Here is a 21,004-nt window from a genome sequence, read left to right as displayed (position 1 = left end):
CAGATTCAGCTGATTGCATCTGATTATTGAATATGTTCATTTTGATAATTACAGCCCATTAAAACAAAAATCCAGTTTCTCAGACAACCAGAATATTACAAAAGACTAATAAAAATGTTTTTAACACATAACGTTGATATGCTATGGAGTGGCTTGCGCAATCATGGGTAACAGTGATGATTTGACATTTGTCTACCAGTCACTGACATCCTTCACAAGAAGGGTAAGCCACAAAAGCTCCTACATAAGCTGGCCACTGTGCCATTGCCAAGCATATTAATAGAAAGTTGAGTGGAAGAAAAAACGTGCGGTAGAAGAGAAGTTGCGCAAGCAACAGAGAAAAGGCATGTAGCTGTAGTGTTATTCACTTAGTTTGACTTTTAATGTGATGGCAATGACTAAACTCCACATAATTTCAACCTGGTCAAAGTCGAGTTTATGAAAGTTTCATAGATACAGCCTTTGTTATTCCAATGTGAAGTAGGGAAGAACAGAGTATTGGGGTTGTTTTTTTAATGATGAGAGCAGGCAGCAGGGAGATTTAAAGGGCAGTAACCAGGTAACAGTAATGTTGAGCTGGCAGAACTGACCGAAGAAAGTGCATCTCAGTAAATTACAATATCCTAATTTTTTTTTCCATAATTCAGTTCAAATCTGATCAGTTAAACATCTTATATTTCAAGCATTTATTTATGATCATTTAAATTTTTTGAGCTAACAGCTAATAAAAACCCTAAATTCTGTTATACTATCATCATCTGATGGTCCACACAATCATGGGAAAGACCACTCACTTGACACTTTTTTACTAATCATTAATGTCCTCCACAAGAAGGGTAAAGCACAAAAGTTAATTGCTAAAGAAGCTGGAAGCTCAAAGAGTGCCATATCCAAGCGTATTAATAGAACGTTAAGTGACAAGAAAAGGAATTAGTGGGAAAAGTGGACAAACCACATTGATAACCACTACTCATTCAAGTGTTTAGGGGAGATGGATAAGGTTGGGACTGCAGCCAGAGTCCGAGCTTTGAGAGGTCGACATATCCAGAAAATGTGCTAAAACTATAAATTTCACATTTCAAGGTCCCAGAGACTGAAGGAAAAGTGTAAAAGGCACAAAATCCCAGCTGCTTGAGGTCCTGTGTCAAGTTTTCACAGTCACTGATGATTTGGGGAGCCATGTCATCTGCAGCTGCTGGGTTTTTCACATTTTACAACACTTACCTTCTGCTGACAGGGTTTATAGCAAACCAGATTTCAGTTTCCAGCTGGACGTGGCACCTGCCAACACTGCCAAAAGCACCACTACCTGCTTCAATAACCATAGTATCACTATGCTTGATTGGCCTTCCTGACCTGAACTCCAAAGAGAATTTATGGAGGATTGTCAAGAGAAAAATGAGACACCAGACCCAACAATTAAGACAGCTAAAGGTTGCTATTAGAGCAACCTAGGCTTCCTTTACTCCTCAGCAGATTGCCTTCATGCCGTGCTGCACTGATGCAGTAATTCATGCAAAAGGAGTCACAATCAAAGTGCATCAACTGTACAATACATGGATATACTTTTCTGGCTGATGTTTCTGTATTAAAATGTCTTTTATATTAGTCTAATATAATATTGTAATGTTCTGAGAGACTTCATTATGAGTTCTTACAAGATAGAGGCCATAATCATCAAAAAGAACAGAAATAATGCTTGACATGTATCAGTGTATTAAATAAATAAACATAGAATAAAATGATTATATGTATTTTTAGGGTGTCGCCAGTCTCTGATACTGTTATTTTGGGGGTCACAGGCTGAAATGATTGGGAACCCCTGGTATGGACCATGCTTTAAATTATACATTTTCCAACAAAGTTTTGATGTGTGTCTGGATAACAAGTTTCAATTGTCTTGCTGTCAGTTTGAGGGGAAGCTGAAACATTTAGAGGTAGTTTGCATTCTTCATCATTTCATCGGCTTTGAGCAATGCTGCAAAACAGTCCCACAGCATGATGCTACCACCACCATGTATGACAATTGGTAGAGTTCCTAAATTTGAAAGCCTCACAATGACTTCTTTAAACATACTTGTTGTGACTTCATGAACTGCATGTATGTGAGTGTTTGTTAAGGGGTAGGTGTATTGCCTGAGGATTTTTAGTCCTCGCTAAGTGGTACTTTCTCTTTTGTTATGGTGCTTTTTTTAAAATTCGCATAAGCTTTTGTTTTTTGTGTGCTTTTTCCTGTTTTGTGTAGAAGCTAAACCCTACAGTATATAGTGTTTTTCCCCCCTGCACTATCGTCGGTGCAAACAAGGCCAGGAGGTGTCAGCGGACTATTTGTGGTTTTCTGCAGGGCCTCTGTGATCAGAAACGTCAGCTCAGCCTTGTGCTCATGTGAGACCTGTGTGGAAGATGACACGGGGTACAATAGGGCCACAGTGATCATCAGTCAACCCACTTACAATCTAACCTGCATGAAGTTTTTGAGTAGATAAATCTTAAAGATATGGATGCACGATACACAAAATTGCAAATCAAAAAATAATATGGGATCTTTGGTTGTAAGTGCAGTCAGTTAAAGGCAGAATAATTCTTAAGTCATGTTAAATATCAAATGATAACAATCAGGTGGTGAAAAGTTAAAGTCTAAAACTATATCATTTTAAAACAATTATAGATTTTGCCATATGCTTCTCATCCCTAAATTACTGGACTCAATTTGTCATCTCTTGTTAATTATGTTTGTCAATGTCAACCTCTTATGACAGAGAAATTGCAATTGTAATGTTCTAAACTTGATCAATGTGAAGCCTCAGAGTACTCAAGCCTCTAGACAAAGCATGTGTCAACATCCAAAGCTTTAGTAATATTCAAATGCAAACAAGAGCAAAAACAAAAACAGCAAATTAAGTGTACTTTTTCTTTATAACATGAGATTAGACTGTACAGGTATTCTATTTGTTTAGGTAACCAGGATGCTTAAACATATGAGTGGTATCTATTAGACAATCAGAGAAAATCCCAAAAAGTTTTTCCAACATATAGTCTCATTAAAACAATAAACCTCAATGTATGTTATCTGCCTTTTATTTGATATACCAACATGAAGTCGTGCAGAATTATGAGGTAGAAGGAAAAGAGCTGATAAAGTGTGGTGTGCATTTATATTCAGTGCCCTTTCTTTTATTAAGATCCAGTGCAACCAACTGCCTTCAGAATTCACCAAATTAGGGTCCAGCTAAGTGAAATTTAATCCGAGCTTTTCTGTGAAGGTCTCAGAGATTTGTTAGAAAACATTAGTGAACAAACAGCTTCATAGAATGCATTGTAGAACAATATCTCAATACTGAACATCTCACAGAGCAATGTTAAATCCATAATCTGGAAAAAAGTATAGCATAACTGTTAACCTACCAAGACTTGGACATCCAAGCAAACATACATTCTTTAAACGGAGCAACAGTTAAATGGGTTAGGTCAGAAGATATTCATGTTAAACTAGAAAATATCGTAAAAATTATTTCCATGCTTATCAGATTTGGATTTGTTATCACCATGCACCCTATCCTCCCTCTTCACAATTAAGAACTACTTCATTTTGATTTATTATGAAAATCCCAATGAAATACATTGACGTTTCTAGGTGTAATGAGAAAAAAATGTAAACAAGTTCAGTGGCTCTGAATAATTTTTTTCCAAGCCACTGTGGTATTTCTTATCATTTTTAATTTCAAACATTTACCGACTTTAGGTCAAATTAGTTCCAATTAAATGATTTCTGTTCTTTTTCCATGAGGCAAAGCCACATGACATCTTTCAATCAACGATCAATGAGCATACATCCTGGCAGTCGGAGGAGGTTCTGGAAAACAGTCTCCTGTAGGCCGCTGCGCAGGCCCCCGCTGCTCATCATATTATTTCAGCTGTTGTTCCACTCTTACCTTCAGTGTGTGCTCCACTATGGACCGCAAAAGGGCTGGCTGGCACAGGACAAAAACAGAGAGGAAAGCCCATATGTTGCAGAATGACGGATGACAGGAGTACTATGCTGCGGATCCTTGAGGAGCCTCGGATGCGGAGAGAAGTGGAGAGACTTCGGACCTTTCAGAACTGGCCTGCAGATGCACCCGTTGTTTCTGGTGACCTGGCGAAGGCAGGCTTCTTCTTCTTGGGTTCTGGGGACAAAGTCCAGTGTTTCTGCTGTGGAGGGGTTTTAAGATACTGGGAACAGGGTGACATCCCCGCCGTTGAGCATAAGCGTCATTTCCCTACTTGCAGCTTTATACTGGGTCGAGTTGTGGGAAATATTCCACTGGCATCAGGCTCCTCAGACTCTGTGGATGGCCAGCTGTTGAGTCAGCTCCAGAGGATGACTATGGATGATCAGGGAACACCTGGACAAGCAGTATACCCGGAGATGGAAGCAGAGGACTCTCGACTCACCACTTTCCACAACTGGCCCACTGAAGCCTCGGTACAGCCAGATGTTCTGGCCCGAGCAGGATTTTTCTACACCGGTACTTACTATCAGTTCCCTATTAGAAGTTCAAAAATATTTAATTTTTGATAAGCTTCTTTCTTTAGCAGTTTTCTATACAGTACCTGAGCATCCACTAGAATGTTTCAGTAGATGTTCACTGCTGGAGTGACCTCCTCTATGTGCGAGTTCATGCTACAATTGTTCCTGCTGAGTCAGGATGTTGTGGACAAAACAACCTGGACAAAGCAGGAGCTGCCAGGCGACGTACAGTGTGGACTCAAATTTAAAACATAATGTTAAAAAAACATTTCTGACATCGTCCCCAAATGGGCTTTTACTGCCGTGTTTTATATTCATTAAGGCAGCGCCAGATAATCATTAGTTCATTTATTAATTTAAATATTAAATCCGACCATTTGTTCATGAGATTTATTTCTTGGACTATCTGAACTAGATAACAGTTGTTTTATTCGTGTTATTTTTGACAGATTGGACAACATTAGAGGTTTGTGCATTAAGCTTGAAATCTAAGTGAGTTTTTGCCATCAAACCCTCTCTAAAGCATTTATTTTTGTTTTATTATTTTATGTCAGGTCATGGTGACAATGTCAAATGCTTCTTCTGTGATGGAGGGCTGAGGAACTGGGAGCCAGGGGACGACCCCTGGCAGGAACACGCCAAATGGTTTCCAAGGTAATATCAGGACTCACAGTGGGATGAGCAAAAAACGAAATTACATTTTTACTATACACATTAAAGCCCATGATATTTAACCATTACTGATAAATCCATCGCTACCAGACTGATACGAATTTGAGAAATCGAGCTGAAGCTCGCTGAGGATGGATAGTCTGCGAGCATAAATTTGAGAATAAGTCTTGCAGCAGACTCTCAATTGGACTTAGGTCTGGACTTTGACTGGTCCATTTTAACATATGAATATGTTTTGATCTAAAACAATTCTTTGCTCTGGCTGTATGTTTAGAGTCATTGTTCTGCTTGAAGGTCAACCTCCACTGCAGTCTCAAGTCCTCTTCAGCATTAAACAGTTTTTTTTCCAGAGTTGCCTTGTGTTTGCCCATCTTCCCATCAACTCTAACCAGTTATCCTGTCCTTTATAAAGAAAAGCATCCCCACAGCATCATGTTAGCAGCATCATCATTACTGTGGGCATGGTGTGTTCAGGCTCATGTGCAATTTTAGTTTTCCTCCACACATAGCATTTTGCATGTAACCAGAGCACCAACTTCCACATTTGCTGTGCCACCTACATGGTTGTGGCAAAATGTAAATGGGATTTCTTATGGCTTTCTTTCATCTTCTTGCAACTTCTCCCTAAAGCCTGGATTTGTGGAGTGAACGGCTAACAGTTATTCTGTCATCAGAACCTGCAACCTGAACTGTGGATCTCTGAAGCTTCTCTAGAATTAAGATGGTGCTTTTGGCTGAATGATTAATCCTCTACTTGTTCATCTTGTCATCTTGTTTTGGTACATTTGTATTTATTTTATTTAGGAGTATCAGAGTAAAGGGGGGTGAATACAAATGGACACTACACTTTTCAGGTTTTAAGTGTTTGTAGGATTTTAAAATCATGTGTCATTTCCCTTTGACTTGAAAATTTAGCATCACTTTGTGGTTTTGCAAGGCACCATGCATAGTTGTAGTGTTGCCTATCCTAAAAACAGCCTCTTTATGTCCCTCAGATGTGAGTTTTTGATCCACTCACGAGGGCAGGAGTACATCAGCAACATCCAGGATGCTCATTTCCACCTGGGTGACACTGTGGTAAGAATCATTCTTCTTTTAAAAATAAGGGTTAAAACTATCTGGATTACTGGAAGCATTAGCCACATTTACTGTATTTATTACCAGTTTGTTCTTTAATGATTTAAACCATTAATTTCTTTCATTGTAAATTAAAAAATAAAAACTTATAGGGAGGATTGCAGACGTCCACAGGCAGAGACATCGGTGCCAGAAACAGTAAGTCTTAAAAAGCTTAAAAATAGCACAAGAGCATGTACCAGTTGTGAGATCAGAAACTCAATAGTGCCCATGCTGTCTGTCTCCATATTCATAGTACAAACATGTCTTTTTGACATAAGCTTTAAACGCCTTGATCAAATTAATACTTGTGCAGTCAAGGTGTGCAAATTACAGATTTTATGGCTGACAGCATTTATTGCATAATCTCAAATTAGCCTTAAAGTAAATTTTCTGCAGAATAGAGTAGGTTCATTTTCTTTATGTAGCTTTCAGAAATGATTGTTTTACATGCATTTAAATATTTATAAAAGTTTATTAACGTGAAACCTTTACATCTCTATTGTAAAAGTGAACTGACCAAGACAGACAGCAGCTCACAACTCATATTTAATTATCTAGGCTCATTTTTCTTCCTGGACTGCAGTCACTACTAAATGCCTTAGAGGGTGTTTAATTGTTTATAGTTACACAACAAATGTAACACAGTAATTATCGCAAAGAATGCAGAAAAAATGATTGCAATCAATTTTTTTGAAGGCATAAAGAAGAAGTCAGCAGTTAAAAATGTTTAACATATTGCCATAGAAAATTAAGCTGCATGTTTTCTGTTTTTCTCTCCACTTATTTGAGATTGTACTGTGTGTGGTCTCAGGACACGTGTAAAACCAACATGGTCTTGGTCTCAAGTAATCTTCCTCTCTTCTCCTTATCCTTCAGGTCTGGTCGGAGGTCTGGGAGCTTCATCGGTCGTGCTCTCTCCCGTCGTGCAAACTGTGTTGCAGATGGGGTTTGAAGCCAGTGTGGTGGAGAGTCTAGTGCAGACTAAGTACCTACTGACAGGTCAGCACTACACCTCAGTGTCTGAGCTGATTACTGATGTTCTGCAAGCAGAAGAGGAGGAGAGGCAGACGGGGCCAAACAGCAGAGGTAACAGAGATGGAAACAAATTGTAAACATAACCATGACTATTGTGCTTTTGCTGCTTTGTCATTGTTCAATATAAGTAATAATTTCTTCTGCTTATTCCTACTGTCCTGCACTCCTGTGTTGAAAAGAGACTTGTTACTATTTACACCATGTTTTTTAAATTGTCATTTTCTTTCTGTTTGCCTTATGAACCTTTACAAAAAAGAATTCAGGTGTACTTGGACACAATTCAAAAACATGTTTACAATTTTACTAATCCTTTGGTAGAAATCACAACTTTACATGCAGAAAACAGCAGTTCCTGTCTAATTGTTACCTTCATAGATAACTAAACTGAAAAAAGCATGGTTAGTTTTCAAACTATGTATATAGTGTTTTATAAACAATAATAATTATGAGTATGACCCCTTCTTTTGATCAAGTGGGATTAAATTAAAGTGAAGACAGGATCAGACATCCTTACTGTCTTCTTCATAACCAATCATTACTTATTTTCCTTTTCGAAGCAAAAGTCCAAACATCTACATATCTAAAAACGAAACCAAAATTCCCAGTGTGATATTTGCACTAACTGAAGGTTCTTACAGGCTTCCCCAAGCATCTAATCTGAGGATCAACGTAAGCCTTCATTATAAACCTCCAACAAGTAATGCATGCAAAGCAGCCCAATGATTTCTTTGAATTAGAGACCTTTTAGGGAAAGAAAGACCAAAGTGTCAGCTCAGACCTAAGCTGTGACTGAGGCTAAGATCCTAAACATCATGATCATACAACCTTTGGTTTGAGTCTTTTTGAAGAAGGTAAGCCAATAAATGTACATAGAAAATGTGACTAATGTGTCACAATTGATTAAAATTATTTTTTTTTTGCATTTATTTTACCTGAAAATAAGTGTAATTTTGGACAGGAGTACTTCATCTTTGGATGGATTTCTTTTTATTTGTTAAAGCACCGCCTTGATCAGCTACAGTAGCAGAACTCTTGGTTTATTGTGAAGGAAGTATAAAAATGTCTTCCTTTCCTAACAACAAATTGACAGATTTATTTTTACTATTTGTATGAATTTTTATGATTTTGTTTTTTCTAATTTAAATAGGTCAAAATGTCTTGTAAACTAACTTGCAGTATGATTGATTAGTGTAGCCTCCTATCAGTTGGGGTAAAATCAAACAGAGTTTCAGTGCATTTTTATATACCTAAGCCCTTGTGTCTAAACGTTATTTAATTTAGAGCCAGAGACAAACCTGGGATCCAGTGCAGGAAATGTCAGGACCGAGACGCCCATCCCAAAGAGAGGTCAGCATGCTTGTAAAATATTCTTGACATTGGCAAAATAAATTGTAGAAAAGTCATGTTTATCTTGCAGTGACAAAGTTGTAGTCACAGATCTTACCCTAACCAATTGTGCGTTTTTGTTTGTATTTTCCACCAGTAATGGATCAAAGTCCTGAGGAGCTGCTGAGGCAGCTGCAGGAAGAGAGGACCTGCAAAGTCTGTATGGACAAGCTGGTATCCATCGTCTTCATCCCCTGCGGTCACCTGGTAGTTTGTGGTGATTGTGCTGCCAGCCTACGTCACTGCCCCATCTGCAGAGCTGTCATCAGAGGCAGCGTTCGTGCTTTTATGTCTTAAGTCTATAGTAAAAGAATGCCCCTGCAATGGTGTTGCAGTTTCCCCTTAAATTTCCACTGCCTGCAATTTTCAGGAATTTTAAATGAATGCTGGTTTTATAATGTTATACAATAAAGTATTTAGGTTTCGCTTGTGCACTGTCAATATTAATTTCCTAAAATAATTCTCAAGACTTTCAAAAGAGCATGTTTTTAAATTTTTTTTTATTAACAAACACTATATTTACATGAACGCAAAACACAGTTCTGGATAAACAGGGTTACACAATTAGGTCACATGGGGTTAGAGCAACACAAGATAGAAATCAGGAGAACATAATCTTTTCATCTTTTAATACATAGAAGAAAAAAATATCTACAAAGAGATGGAAACGTTTTCAGTTTGGACCAGCACAAACAACCATAACTACAACCAGGACTTTGGAAAAGCCTGTATTGCACCAAGAGGAAGACTAGCTTTGACATTTTAAAACAATTGTAATGCTAAGACTGATAATGTTATAATATTAGATTATTTGTTTTTCTCATCCACTGAGCTAACAATGTGTGCAGTTTAATTTACAGGAATGAGCTTTGAATTATTGCAAAACCAAACAGCTTGCTCCCATCAGACAGAAATGAGCCAGCAGAAGTGTTCAGATGTTTTTCAGTATTCTAACAGTTTACATTCTGTTAGTCTGGCAGTGAAGAACTCTTAATATCACTGGGGAATCCGATGCTCGATATAGGTTGGCTGCTGGCAGTACAGGAAAACTTGAACAGCAGTCAAGGTCTTTGTTTACGCAGTGTCTTGCAAAAGCATTCAGGCTTCTTGCACTCTATCATGCTTTTTCACCTTACAAACACAAATGGTGGTTGCAATGTTATGTGATAGAGCAACACAAAGTTGTGCATAACTTTGGAGAAAAAGAAAATGATAAATGTTTTTTTTTTTTTACTTTTTACATATTAAAATCTGAAAAGAATAACTTGCATTTGTATTCAGCTTCCTTATTCTGATGGCCCTAAATAACATACAATGGAACCAATTACCATCAGAATTTATCCAATTAAGTAAAATCATTCACTTGTGTATAATTTAATTGAATGAGTATGGTATAACTGCAAGCCTCACAAAACATGAGTGCCTGCCTAAATTGACAGGCCAGGCAAAAGGAGCATTAACAAGAGAAGCAGCCAAGAGGGCCAACCCTGGAGGAGCTGCGGCTCAGGTGGGAGAATCTGTTGACACACACATAAAAAGTGAAATCTGAACTTGATGGAAGAGTGCTCAAGTTTGGTACATGCCATGTAGTGGAGACAGCAAACGTGTGGAAGAAGGTACTTTAGTAAAATTTGATAAAAAAGTTACATTTTGGCCTAAATGCAAAACGCTAGTTATCACTGCACCCTGTTTACACCATCCATACAATGATGGTGCAAATATTATGCTCTGGAGCTGCTTCTTTTCAGCAGGGTCAGGGAAGCTAGTCAGAGTTCAAATGGAAGACAGATGGCGCTAAATGCGGTGCAATCCTGGAAGAAAAGCTGCTTGAGGTTGAAAAGACTTTAAACTCAGGCAAAGCTTCAGCTTCCAGCAACAATGAAACTGTTTAGATTGAGATTATTCTAAAAATGTATTAAATTATTCACTATTTTGCGTTACTCTATCACATTAAAAACCAATGAAATCAGTCTTATGGTTGTAATGTCACAAAATGTGAAGATGTTTACAGAATATTAATACTTAGCAAGGCACTATAATTCTAAAATATACTAAAACTAAACAAATGAGAAGGTGAAATAACTCCAATTCTAAATTTAGTTGGTATTCAACCTGAGACATGTGGAATGGAATGTATATTGACTGGGAAAACGCACCCTGTAAGCTCTTCTTCATTTGAATTTCACAATTTTCTCTTCTCCAAACAGAAACTTGGAGATTTCTGGAGATCTGAAGCTTTGCACTTTGTACATAACCAATTTGAACACCAGAGGGCAGTAGTGATTCACATAACAGTAAGGCAACAAGATCTGACGGTACAAAGCTAGTGGATAACCTGGTGGATATGCTGTAACATGTTCAAAAAAGTGCTGAACTCAGTATAGGAGATATGAACCATGTGTGCTCACTTTTGTTAGTAAAACGTTTCAATAAAGCTGATTCACAATAAAAGCCATGAGAGTGGGACATGAGCTAGCAGAAAGTTTTAGTTACTGGTGAATCAGCTTCAATCAGCCGAAATTACATCATTACAATTCAAACTTTCATAAATGCTACAACTGATCATAGATCTGGCTTTCACAGAAGACTCTAAGTGTTGAACTGACTGAGGGGATGAAGCTTCGATCTATTTAGGTAGAGATATTCATCCACACATGGCATCCTATACCCAAACAGCTCAAACTCAATTGTGTACAATATGAAAAGGTAGAACAATCTCTATTGTTTGCTTTAAGTTAAAAATATGCGTTGCAACTTTTGCAGGAGTGTTTGTAATGATCGCCCCTGTGTTTGCCAAAGAACTAAAAGCTCTTTGGCAAAACACAACGACACTTCAGAAATACTGACTTGGAAAAACTGTTGTTATAAAATGCTTCAGACATAAAAGTAACACTTGCATGCATTTCGTTATGTTTGAGCACCTCTTTGCAAGGCTAACACTCTTTTTCACTCCTTTGAAACTCTGAATTTCCTTATTTACATTTTCTATTTTTGGCAGATGCGCTTGTTGTACTGGTGCTTTTGTTGTCTCCCCAGACTTTACTTCTCCGCTCCCTTGGCTCTTCCTGCTTTGCTTCTGTATTTATGCATACAGATCCTAAAGTAAACAGGCAGCAGCACAATGGTTCATTCTGCAGACTCCGTCATAATTCAGCCCTACAGTCAAGATCTGAGCCAAACCAGCAGTAATATGCTAAATCAGTGTCCTCTATGACACGCAGCTACACACTGGGAATGCTGGAAGCTCCATCATTACCTATGTAATGTATTTATCTGCTGAAACATGTTCTATACAGTACAGTTAGCTCATAGTGAAAGCTTGAAGAAAGAAAATGAACAATACTTCCATATAAACACAAATACCACCGATGGTAATTCCCAAATCCTGTAACAATGGACTCTTATTGTGAAACTGACTGTTTAGAGCCACACGCCAGTAAATGACACGTTAAAGTACTGAAACCCAGAAGGAGACGTCTGGTTCTCTGAGGAGCTGTGGGATGTGTGTTGGTGTGTGAAATCAGCCATTTTGGCTCCGTGGGAATTTGCTGTATCACCTCCCTGTCCGGATGCCTTCCCTATTTACGTAGACCTGGAAAACCAAGAAACATGGAAAGAGAAAGATTAGATTAGAAGAGATTAGAACTTCCTGGGTTTCCTACATACACACACACACACACACAGACACACAAAACCACCTCTGGATGAATTTATTCAGAATATAAGTCCCTGTAGATTGGGGAGAGGAAAATGTCCTCCCTCCCATTAGAGACAGGGTTGATTAAACTGTCAGGAAGCTCATTAAATATTCATTTCATGTTGGCTGAGAATTATTACATGAGTTCTGTGGCTTATTGATATTAACTTCTTTGCACAATTTAAGTGATTAATCCAATTTTTGGACAGAAATGTGTATGTTTTTAATGTGCTTTTCTCAGCTGCTTGTGGCATGGAGACACACACACACACACACACACACACACACACACATACACACTCTTGTTTTGCTATATGTAGTGAGGACCATGTGTTGACTACCATTGACTTCCATTGATTTTCAGTCATTTTCAACCCTTTCTATGCCCTAACCCTGACAATAACCCTAAACCTAACCATTACCAGTGCATGCCTAACCCTAACCTTAACCTAAACCCAATTCACACTTTAGTCCTAAACCTAACCGTTAGCAAAATAGGTCGTGAGGACCAGCAAAATGTCCTCACTTTGGTACAAACGGTCCTCAATTAATGGTGAAATCGGGAAAATGGTTCTCACTGTGATGCCAAGACAGGAACACACACACACACACACACACACACACCCAATGAGTCACAACTGTGGCATTGTAGGTCCCTGATTAAAGTATTATTACAGGATGTAGCATGTCTCAGACTGTGGTTTCAAGTAATTTAAAAAGACTGGGATTACAAGCACATCTTAATGGAGTATCATTAATTAGGTAATTATTTCTCTATTATGGCTAAAAGCTCATAAAAATCAGATTTAAAAATAAAATAAAATAATAAAAGTCAGTTTAATAGAAATGTCTTTAATCAAAAAATGTGGGCCTGTTGAAAAGTATGCCCAAGTATAAATATGCACTCAGTACTAGATATGAGCTCCTTTTGCCAGAGTTTCTGCAACAATGCAGTGTGGCATGGAAGTCAACAGCCAGTGGCTGTCCTGACTTGTTACGGTAAGGTTGCTTTAATAGCTGGCTTCAGTTCATTTCCATTGTTGGATTTGGTGTCTCTCATTTTAATATTCCCTGTTGCTTCGAGTGAGTTTGCTAGTTAATCATGCCCAGTGATAAAATCAGGTATTGGTACTGCACAAAGAAATTTCTGAGCAGATAGCTGTGCTAACTTTGGGAGAAAACACAGTAGACAACAGTGGCTGTTGCTATCCCTGTTGTTTGTGCACCTCCTCTTACCATAATTCGTCCTTCCAATCAACCTAGTGCTGCACAATATCAGAAAATCTTGAGATGGTGATAATACTTGTAAATTTTGAGATATCTGTCTGTTATTTTCTTTTCTCTCTTTCTCATCTGTGCTTCCAACACTGTGAACTTTAGCATTTTAAACAATGTCAGTTTATTAGAAAAAAATGAATGGATACCTGTTTATTGGCTGGCTTTTAGCACATGTTGACCTAAACATTTTTGTTTTACCAGCTTTAGTCGTTGTTGTTTTAGCTGTTTTAATTGTCTTTTTGTATTTTTTTTGTTTCTCTTTTATATTTTATTTGCATCATTGACATGCATTTTGTTTATTCTAGTTGTATTTTAGTTTGTAAAGCACTTTGTGCAGCATGAGTTGCTGAAAATGTGCTATATAAATAAACTTGATATTGACCCTGAATTTGATTAAATGTCATTTGTGTCTGCTGTGAGCATCTGCTGCTGTGAGACTATGCCCTACTTGCTAAATATTACATTAGCATGTACATTGTGTATGTTTTTAACATTTAAATTGCAAGTTTACAACAACAATTGTACTTCAAACAATCCTTTCCGATATGAATACTGCACAAACGGATATTGTGATGATGATATATTTGCAATTTATTGTGGAGGCTTAACTTAACATATCATTAATATGCATGGATACAACACTCTGTAAGCAGACAGCTTCTTTAGCAATGAGGTTTTGAGGCTTTAACCTAATTTTTGAAAGTGCTGTAACATAATATTTCTGGGTTAAAAATATAACCCTAACCCTTTTATTAATCAGTCATTTCTGTGAAAGCTTTGGTGAAACTGCAGTCTGGTTTTTCATTAGCTTTAAGCCATAGCCACCACCAAATAGAAATATATCACTGTCTAGAATTTATTAAATTATTGAATTTAAACTTTTTGTTTTTGATAAATGCTTTGAAGAAAATAGAATTATTGGTATGAACTTCATCCCACAACCACAGATAGGTTGTAGACGTACATGCAAAGCATTCTGGGTCAGATACTTACAGGTGCATGGGCTTTAACAGGAGATGGGATGATTTTTCATTGACATGGTAGAGTGGGAATGGATCAAATCCACCAATAAAATCAACTGAAAATAAAAGATCAAACATGTGATTTATGGAGCAAATAAAAGGACAGAGAACAACAAAAAAGCACACTAAAGTAAAAAAAAAGACATGAATGACATAAAACACATAGGTCACTATATGAACATGAAATAAATTGTGAAAGAAAAGGGATATTCTGAAGGTATTTTAAAATCAAAGCTTCCCAGTTTTTTCCATCTTTGACAAATTTAGAAAAAAAAAAACCCATCTTGCTAAAGCTTTTTTTAATCTGTGCATCTGACTGTGGCCAAGGGGAGAGCTTAGGAACAGGTGAAAGCTTGCTAGCTGTTAAAATAGCTTCAGCTTTTTTTATCTCAAAGAAACAGAAGTTGCCTTGAGAGCGTGTCCTAATGTGGAGTTGGACTCAAATTGCAGGTAGGCAGGCAGGAGCAGCATAAGAAGTAAAAGACAAAAACTTTGGAACAAACATGGAAAGACTTGACTTGGCATGGCATGGCATGGCATGGTGAAACAGTATGAACCAGTGAACAGTAAACACAACAGCAGAGTATATAAAGCACATGGCACAGGTGAAAACCATGACACTGGTTGGTATGGAGCAGGTGGACCAAAGGAAGCTGATTATGGAGGCAATGACAAAGAGTGGAAGCAAGACATGATTAGAATTAAACAAAGAAACCAAGACAATAAAACCAAGGGATAAATCTCACAGAAGTAACAGAGGAAAAATGCACCATAAACAGAACAAGTAAGCAGTAAACCTAAAGAAATTAACTGAAGCGTCACCTGGAAAACAAACAATCATGATCAGTGGGAAGTAAACTAAAAGAAGGCAATATTGTAGGAGCACAATAACTGGCAGGAACAAAGTTCAAATAAACACATAAAAAGAAAATCCAATACTCAAAGCCCTCCAAAACATGACAGAGCAGTTACAAAGGCAGAGGAGAGGAGAGGGCAGAGAGAAAGAGGAGGCAGGGCTGCATCCTGCTTGTCGGTCTGACTGACAGGGCCTGAGAAGATTAAGTTAAGGAAGTGCATGTAAAAGAGGACAGCGTGTCCAGAAACTGCGGGTCATGTGTTAACAGCAGGGCAATAAACTGAGGCTGAATTTGATTCAGTTTAGAAAGACACCAAACAAATAGCGCTCTAAATAAAGAGGCAAAATGGAAAGATCTGTTACTCTCCAGGAATCAACAGCTGTGAAAGGAAAACGCACATGGAAACTACTGGGAATCGGCTCCATCATGATAAGAGAGGGCAGAGGTGGTCTGCTAAATGATAATAGGTGGGCAGGATGGGACCACCAGATCAGTAGGGGTTGTGCTGTGCTATGCCTTTTCTGTAACCCTGCCCTGCTTCCCTGGGATTCACCATTTTATCTGCAAACCAGATACACACATACCTGCCACAAGCACACGTCTCCCCTGGTATTTCTACACAAATAGCTTTTTTATTATAAGTGGGTGGGGATACACCCCCCACTATGATAAGCTATGCTGTGGAATGTAGTTAGGTGATAATTATATTTGCTGTTTTTAGACACAATGACACCTCAGGGGACATCATTGTCAGGTTAAAATATTTATCAGTCTAACAAAGACTCTAGTTCAGAGTGAATTATGGGAGCATTAAATATGAATATGGGATACTTGGAATTTGGTGCCTATCAAGGCATTTTTAAATAATTCGTATCAGAATGTCTGCCTAAACTCTCACAGCCTGTTCTACTGTTTGCGCCACCACAAAGCCTGAATCATGTAAATTGTATCCTTTGTAAGCTTTCTATAATGTTCTACCAAGACTATGGGACCAGCCCAAATGTTTGTGACCGTGGTTGCAGATAGCAGCAGACACTCCCATTCAAATGGTGGCCCCAAACACACAGTTAAGGAAGAAAATTACAGTCAAGTAGAAAGAAAAACTGATGTTTTTAGGAAATGATGTTATTCTTTTTTTTTTCTAAATGACGTGGGTTGTGAGGTTTTCACATGACCAAAATGCAGATGAGAGCATGGAAGGGACATGGTGAGTAAATCCTTCTTTCTTTAATCAAGTCAAGGCACCTTACAGCAAGGCTTGGCGTGAAACAAATGGCACAGAGCAGGTCAACATCAGGGTGGTGACAAGAAGCAAACAAGAGGAACCAGTGAAGAACAAAGGAAACCAGTGAGAATAAATGCTGAGGGAGAGTGGAGAATGGACCAAAGAACCAAGAGAGCTAAACAAGAGGGAATCAGAAGCAGCTGGTGGAAGGAAGACTGAAGGCAACTGAAGGACAGTGATTAATTAACACAGATGAGCAGAGAGACAACAGAAAACATCTAAGAGAACAGAACAAGGGAACAACGAGAATACCAAACTGACATGAACAGAGAAAGAACAGATCTATAAGAAAACACCAACTAAAGCATCTAAAAGGGATCCAGAGAAGCAACACCAGAATGAATCGAACATGAAACATAAATAACATAAATAAGCAGTACTCAAACTCAAAACCCCAAACACAGGCAGATTATGACACTAAGCAGACGATGCACAAACCAGAGCATCAACATGCCTATGAGGCAGGATCTGAAAACTGTATATCTTTGACCAAAACTGGTATCAGTGGAACCGGTCACCACTTGTCGGTGAAATCCAAGCAGCACACATTCCCGAATGAGTTATGTAAAAGTTATAATCATTTTTTACCTTTATAATGAGAAACACAGAAAAAAAGACTGCCTTGGCTGCTGCAGCCTCCAGTTTGTCTCTGTTACATAGCTGACTCTCTGTGCTGCTCTCAGACAGCTGCCGGTCTGTTACAAAGCTGAACAGACTGCAGTTGATACACTAGTTGCTAAACTTCGCAACATTTAAATCAAACAGCTGTGGTAATAAAGAAGGAAGACATCTTTTTCTGTATTTTTCTTTCAGGAAATGGGTGGAGAGAACGGGAGAAGACATGCAGTAAAGGTCGCCTGTTGAAATAATTACTTTCAGTTCTCTCTCCTAATGCGACTGAAGCGCATTCATTGGCAATCCAGAAGTGTTTATTTTAGCGCATGCTGAAATGAGCTGACGGGACGAATTGTACAAATAGTGCAGCGACATCCGCAACCAATTGTTTTTTAGAAATTTGTTTTTGTTCATCAATTGTTTGTTCTATACCTTTGGATCAACATTTAAAAAGCTCACCAAACATGAAACGTTTAGAAATAAATGAAGAGGCTATCAGCTGAGCTATTGCTGCCAATAGTAATCTGTGGACCATGCATTTGTTCTGACCCTGTCTCTCTCCTAGACAAAGTCAAAAAATGAGATATAACTGCTGCTAACTATATATACTTTGCTTTTAATCCAATATATTGTACTACTGCCTCAGAGGTTTTCTGTTCAGCTGTGTTTCTCCCCTAGAAGAATCCAAAAAGACTGACTGCACCATCAACACTGTGTACCTTTTCTTTAACAAAAAAGTACTCATGGACCAGTGCTACTGTATTTTTTGTGTCTATGTCCTATCTCTCATATGCCCACCTGGTCACACCAGACAAATGCTCCACCAGCAGAACTTAGCCAGGTTCTGCTGGTGGATTCCTTTCTGCTGGAGTTGTTTCTTTAAACTGTCACCTAAGGCATCAGTATGAGGGATTGCTGGAAAGTTAACCAACTGATACAACTAACCATCCATTGTTCTCACATGCTCCCTAAGGAGGCTGAATTCCTAAAAAGTCAGCCAGGTGTCCTTTAAACTGCCTCAAGATTATGTTTCTTGGGAATTGGTGCCATACAAATGAATGAACTAAATTGAATTTACAACAAACGTGAGACCATTTATCCATTTCCCATGATGCTCAGACTGAAGAAATCTGAGTAAAGGCATCTCAATCTTTATTCAAGCACGTTTCTCATTATTTGAAATTCTAGGATATTAAGCTCTATTACTAAAATGAAAGCATGAAATAAAGATAGTAGGTTTTAGAGATCGGTGTTTCGAGATAATTGGCAGATAGGCTTCCCTGACAGGGAAAATGGGTGAAGGCGGTTTCATCCAAACAGGTCTTTTTCTTGTGCAGACACATGCAAGAATTGACTGGTATGTGGGTCAGAATTGCAGTTCAGCACTTAATGTAAGACTATGTTTAATTTCAAAAGAAAACTGCTGCGATCTCCAAGTGAGTGTGACTGGTTGTGTGTAAACTATTTGGTTATATATGGTGAAATGAAAAATAACAAGACAAAATTAGAAAAAAGAGCAGGAGAGCAAAGTTGTGTTGGTGGGAAAAGGCAAAGTGTGAGGAATACAGAAAAAACAAGCAAAGGACAACAGAGACCAAAGCAGACAGTCAGATAAAGGCCAGACTGTCAGGTTAATACTTCAGAGCCTATCTGTTACCCTGGCTCTCCATCTATCACTGTCCACACACAGCATTCCACAACTATCTTTGCCGCAAACTCTGTTCTTTTACTGTACAGACCAGTTTGGCAGTTTTTTTTGTTTTTGTTTTTTTTGCATATGAGAACTTGATGTCTTGAGTCTATTTAAAGTTAATTATCCATGAAAGTATAAAAATATACTTTCATGAAAGATAGCACAAATATTTTACAAATTTGTCGGACTTTTGTTTCTTCTCTGGATGAACAAAGTTTTTTTGGCTGTATAATTTGGTTTGGTTCAACATCTATGGCCAGCCAAATGCCCTACTTCTATGAATGTTTGATGGATGAGAATGCACTCAGCATTACGGAGACTGCTCATCCATCCTACATTTCTCACTCAATTTGCATAAATTCATCCCCAAACTTGAAATGAATCTTCTTGATGTGCTATTGCTGCGTACATACACTCAGGCATTTTACATCTCTTCATTAATAAAACTGACTTCTTTTTGAGTTGTAAGTATTTCAGTGCGTACCATCTGCTTCCGTTTTGTTTTATTTACAATACTTTTTACTTGGTGCACCACCTCTGTTTCTTTGTGCATCTGCAGCAAATCTGGAAGTGCCCATTCTCTGTATTCTCTACCTTGGCAGATGCAGAAGGAGCCTGTACTTATTTTAAGTGTTCGACAAACAACTGGTCTGGCCTTAGTTTTTAAATAAAACTGTCACCTGTTCAGCAGCCTCAACTTTTTAAGTATGGTGGCATCTCTTGTCTAGTTTCATTATACTGAAGATTTACAGTTTTTTACTGCTTCATATGTGTATTATAGTTGTTTCTATTGACTAAATATTTAATATAACTGCATTCAGGACTATTATTGGGCCATAAAGACAAACTGCTGCACACAAATGCATTTGAATGACCATGTTCATGAGTGCTGTTCATATATAAGCTCAAAAGGATGACCTTATGCTCTATTTGGAGGTGGGCAATTACTGTCAACTGAGAGGCTTTTTGGAAAAGCTATTTCAGGCAGAAAAGAATGGAAATATTTTCCCATATAAGACGGATCAGGTTGTCTGCTCTGCGTGAAGACTGGTTAGGTGGATACACACTCATCTGTGTACTTCTATTATCATCATTTAATAAGCTCTAACTTTACTACTTCAGTAAATGCCTCAAAAATAAAGCAAAGATGTTGCTGGAGTATCAAACACTAAAAATTACTGAAATAAAATATTGGAATTTACCACATGAGACTTTTTTGTAGATTGGAAGAAATATTGGAAATATTGGAAATCTGTATGACTAAGAAGGGCTGCTTGGTGGCACAGCATTGCCTCCTGGCAGCAAGAAGACCTTGGACTCCAATCCTCACCTGGGGTCTTTCTGCATGGAGTTTGGATGTTCACCCTATCCATGCGTGGGTTGTCTCTGGGTACTCTGGCTTTAACCTAACATGACTGTTATTCGGTTATTTGGTTACTGTAAATTGTCCTTAGGTATAAGTGTGTGTGCATGGTTGTTTGTCCTGTGTATCTCTGCCTTGCCCTGTAAATGACTGACAACCTATCCAGGGTGTACCCCACCTCTCACTGCTGTAAACAAATCTGTAAAACAATCTGTATTTAGATCAGAACACAGCTTACGACACAGAGCACAGCTAATTAGTAAATTGAAGGCTTAAAGTTATCGACACTAACTTTTTTCTAGTAGTAGTTGGGACCAGAACTTGCTTAATTCTTAGTGGCAAAGATCTAACAAGATGTTGACTACATTCCTTGTAGATTTTGGTCCATGACATGATGGCACCACTAAGTTGATTAGTCAAATATGTCTGCAGCACATCCATAATGCACATCTCTCATTCTACTTTATCCCAA

At 38.1% G+C, this 21,004-nt stretch overlaps 2 protein-coding genes across 3 annotated transcripts in view; one reads left to right on the top strand and one right to left on the bottom strand.

Annotated features, from left to right (window-relative positions):
* Positions 1–3,921: 3,921 nt before the first annotated feature.
* Positions 3,922–9,147, top strand: birc7 (baculoviral IAP repeat containing 7). The gene is made up of 7 exons (XM_047370134.1): positions 3,922–4,508; positions 5,065–5,164; positions 6,178–6,259; positions 6,412–6,457; positions 7,178–7,387; positions 8,618–8,683; positions 8,820–9,147. The coding sequence occupies exons 1-7, from the start codon at positions 4,016–4,018 to the stop codon at positions 9,017–9,019; spliced, it is 1,197 nt and encodes a 398-aa protein (XP_047226090.1). The 5' UTR covers positions 3,922–4,015; the 3' UTR covers positions 9,020–9,147.
* A 58-nt stretch (positions 9,148–9,205) lies between these two features.
* The window catches only part of nkain4 (sodium/potassium transporting ATPase interacting 4), a 67,821-nt gene continuing 56,022 nt past the window's right edge, over positions 9,206–21,004 (bottom strand). The window contains exons 6-7 of one of the 2 annotated variants that reach the window (XM_047370148.1): positions 14,691–14,775; positions 9,206–12,314 (exon numbers count right to left, since the gene is read on the bottom strand). In XM_047370148.1, the coding sequence (XP_047226104.1) occupies positions 12,305–12,314; positions 14,691–14,775 (95 nt within the window). In that variant the 3' untranslated portion in view covers positions 9,206–12,304. The remainder of the gene's footprint in view (positions 12,315–14,690; positions 14,776–21,004) is intronic. The other variant, XM_047370156.1, reaches the window with a different exon arrangement.

This window comes from Girardinichthys multiradiatus, chromosome 1 (assembly GCF_021462225.1).
Source record: "Girardinichthys multiradiatus isolate DD_20200921_A chromosome 1, DD_fGirMul_XY1, whole genome shotgun sequence".
Taxonomy (NCBI): domain Eukaryota; kingdom Metazoa; phylum Chordata; class Actinopteri; order Cyprinodontiformes; family Goodeidae; genus Girardinichthys; species Girardinichthys multiradiatus.
Note: the sequence above shows the minus strand (reverse complement) of the source record. Positions and strands in the feature narration are given on the sequence as shown.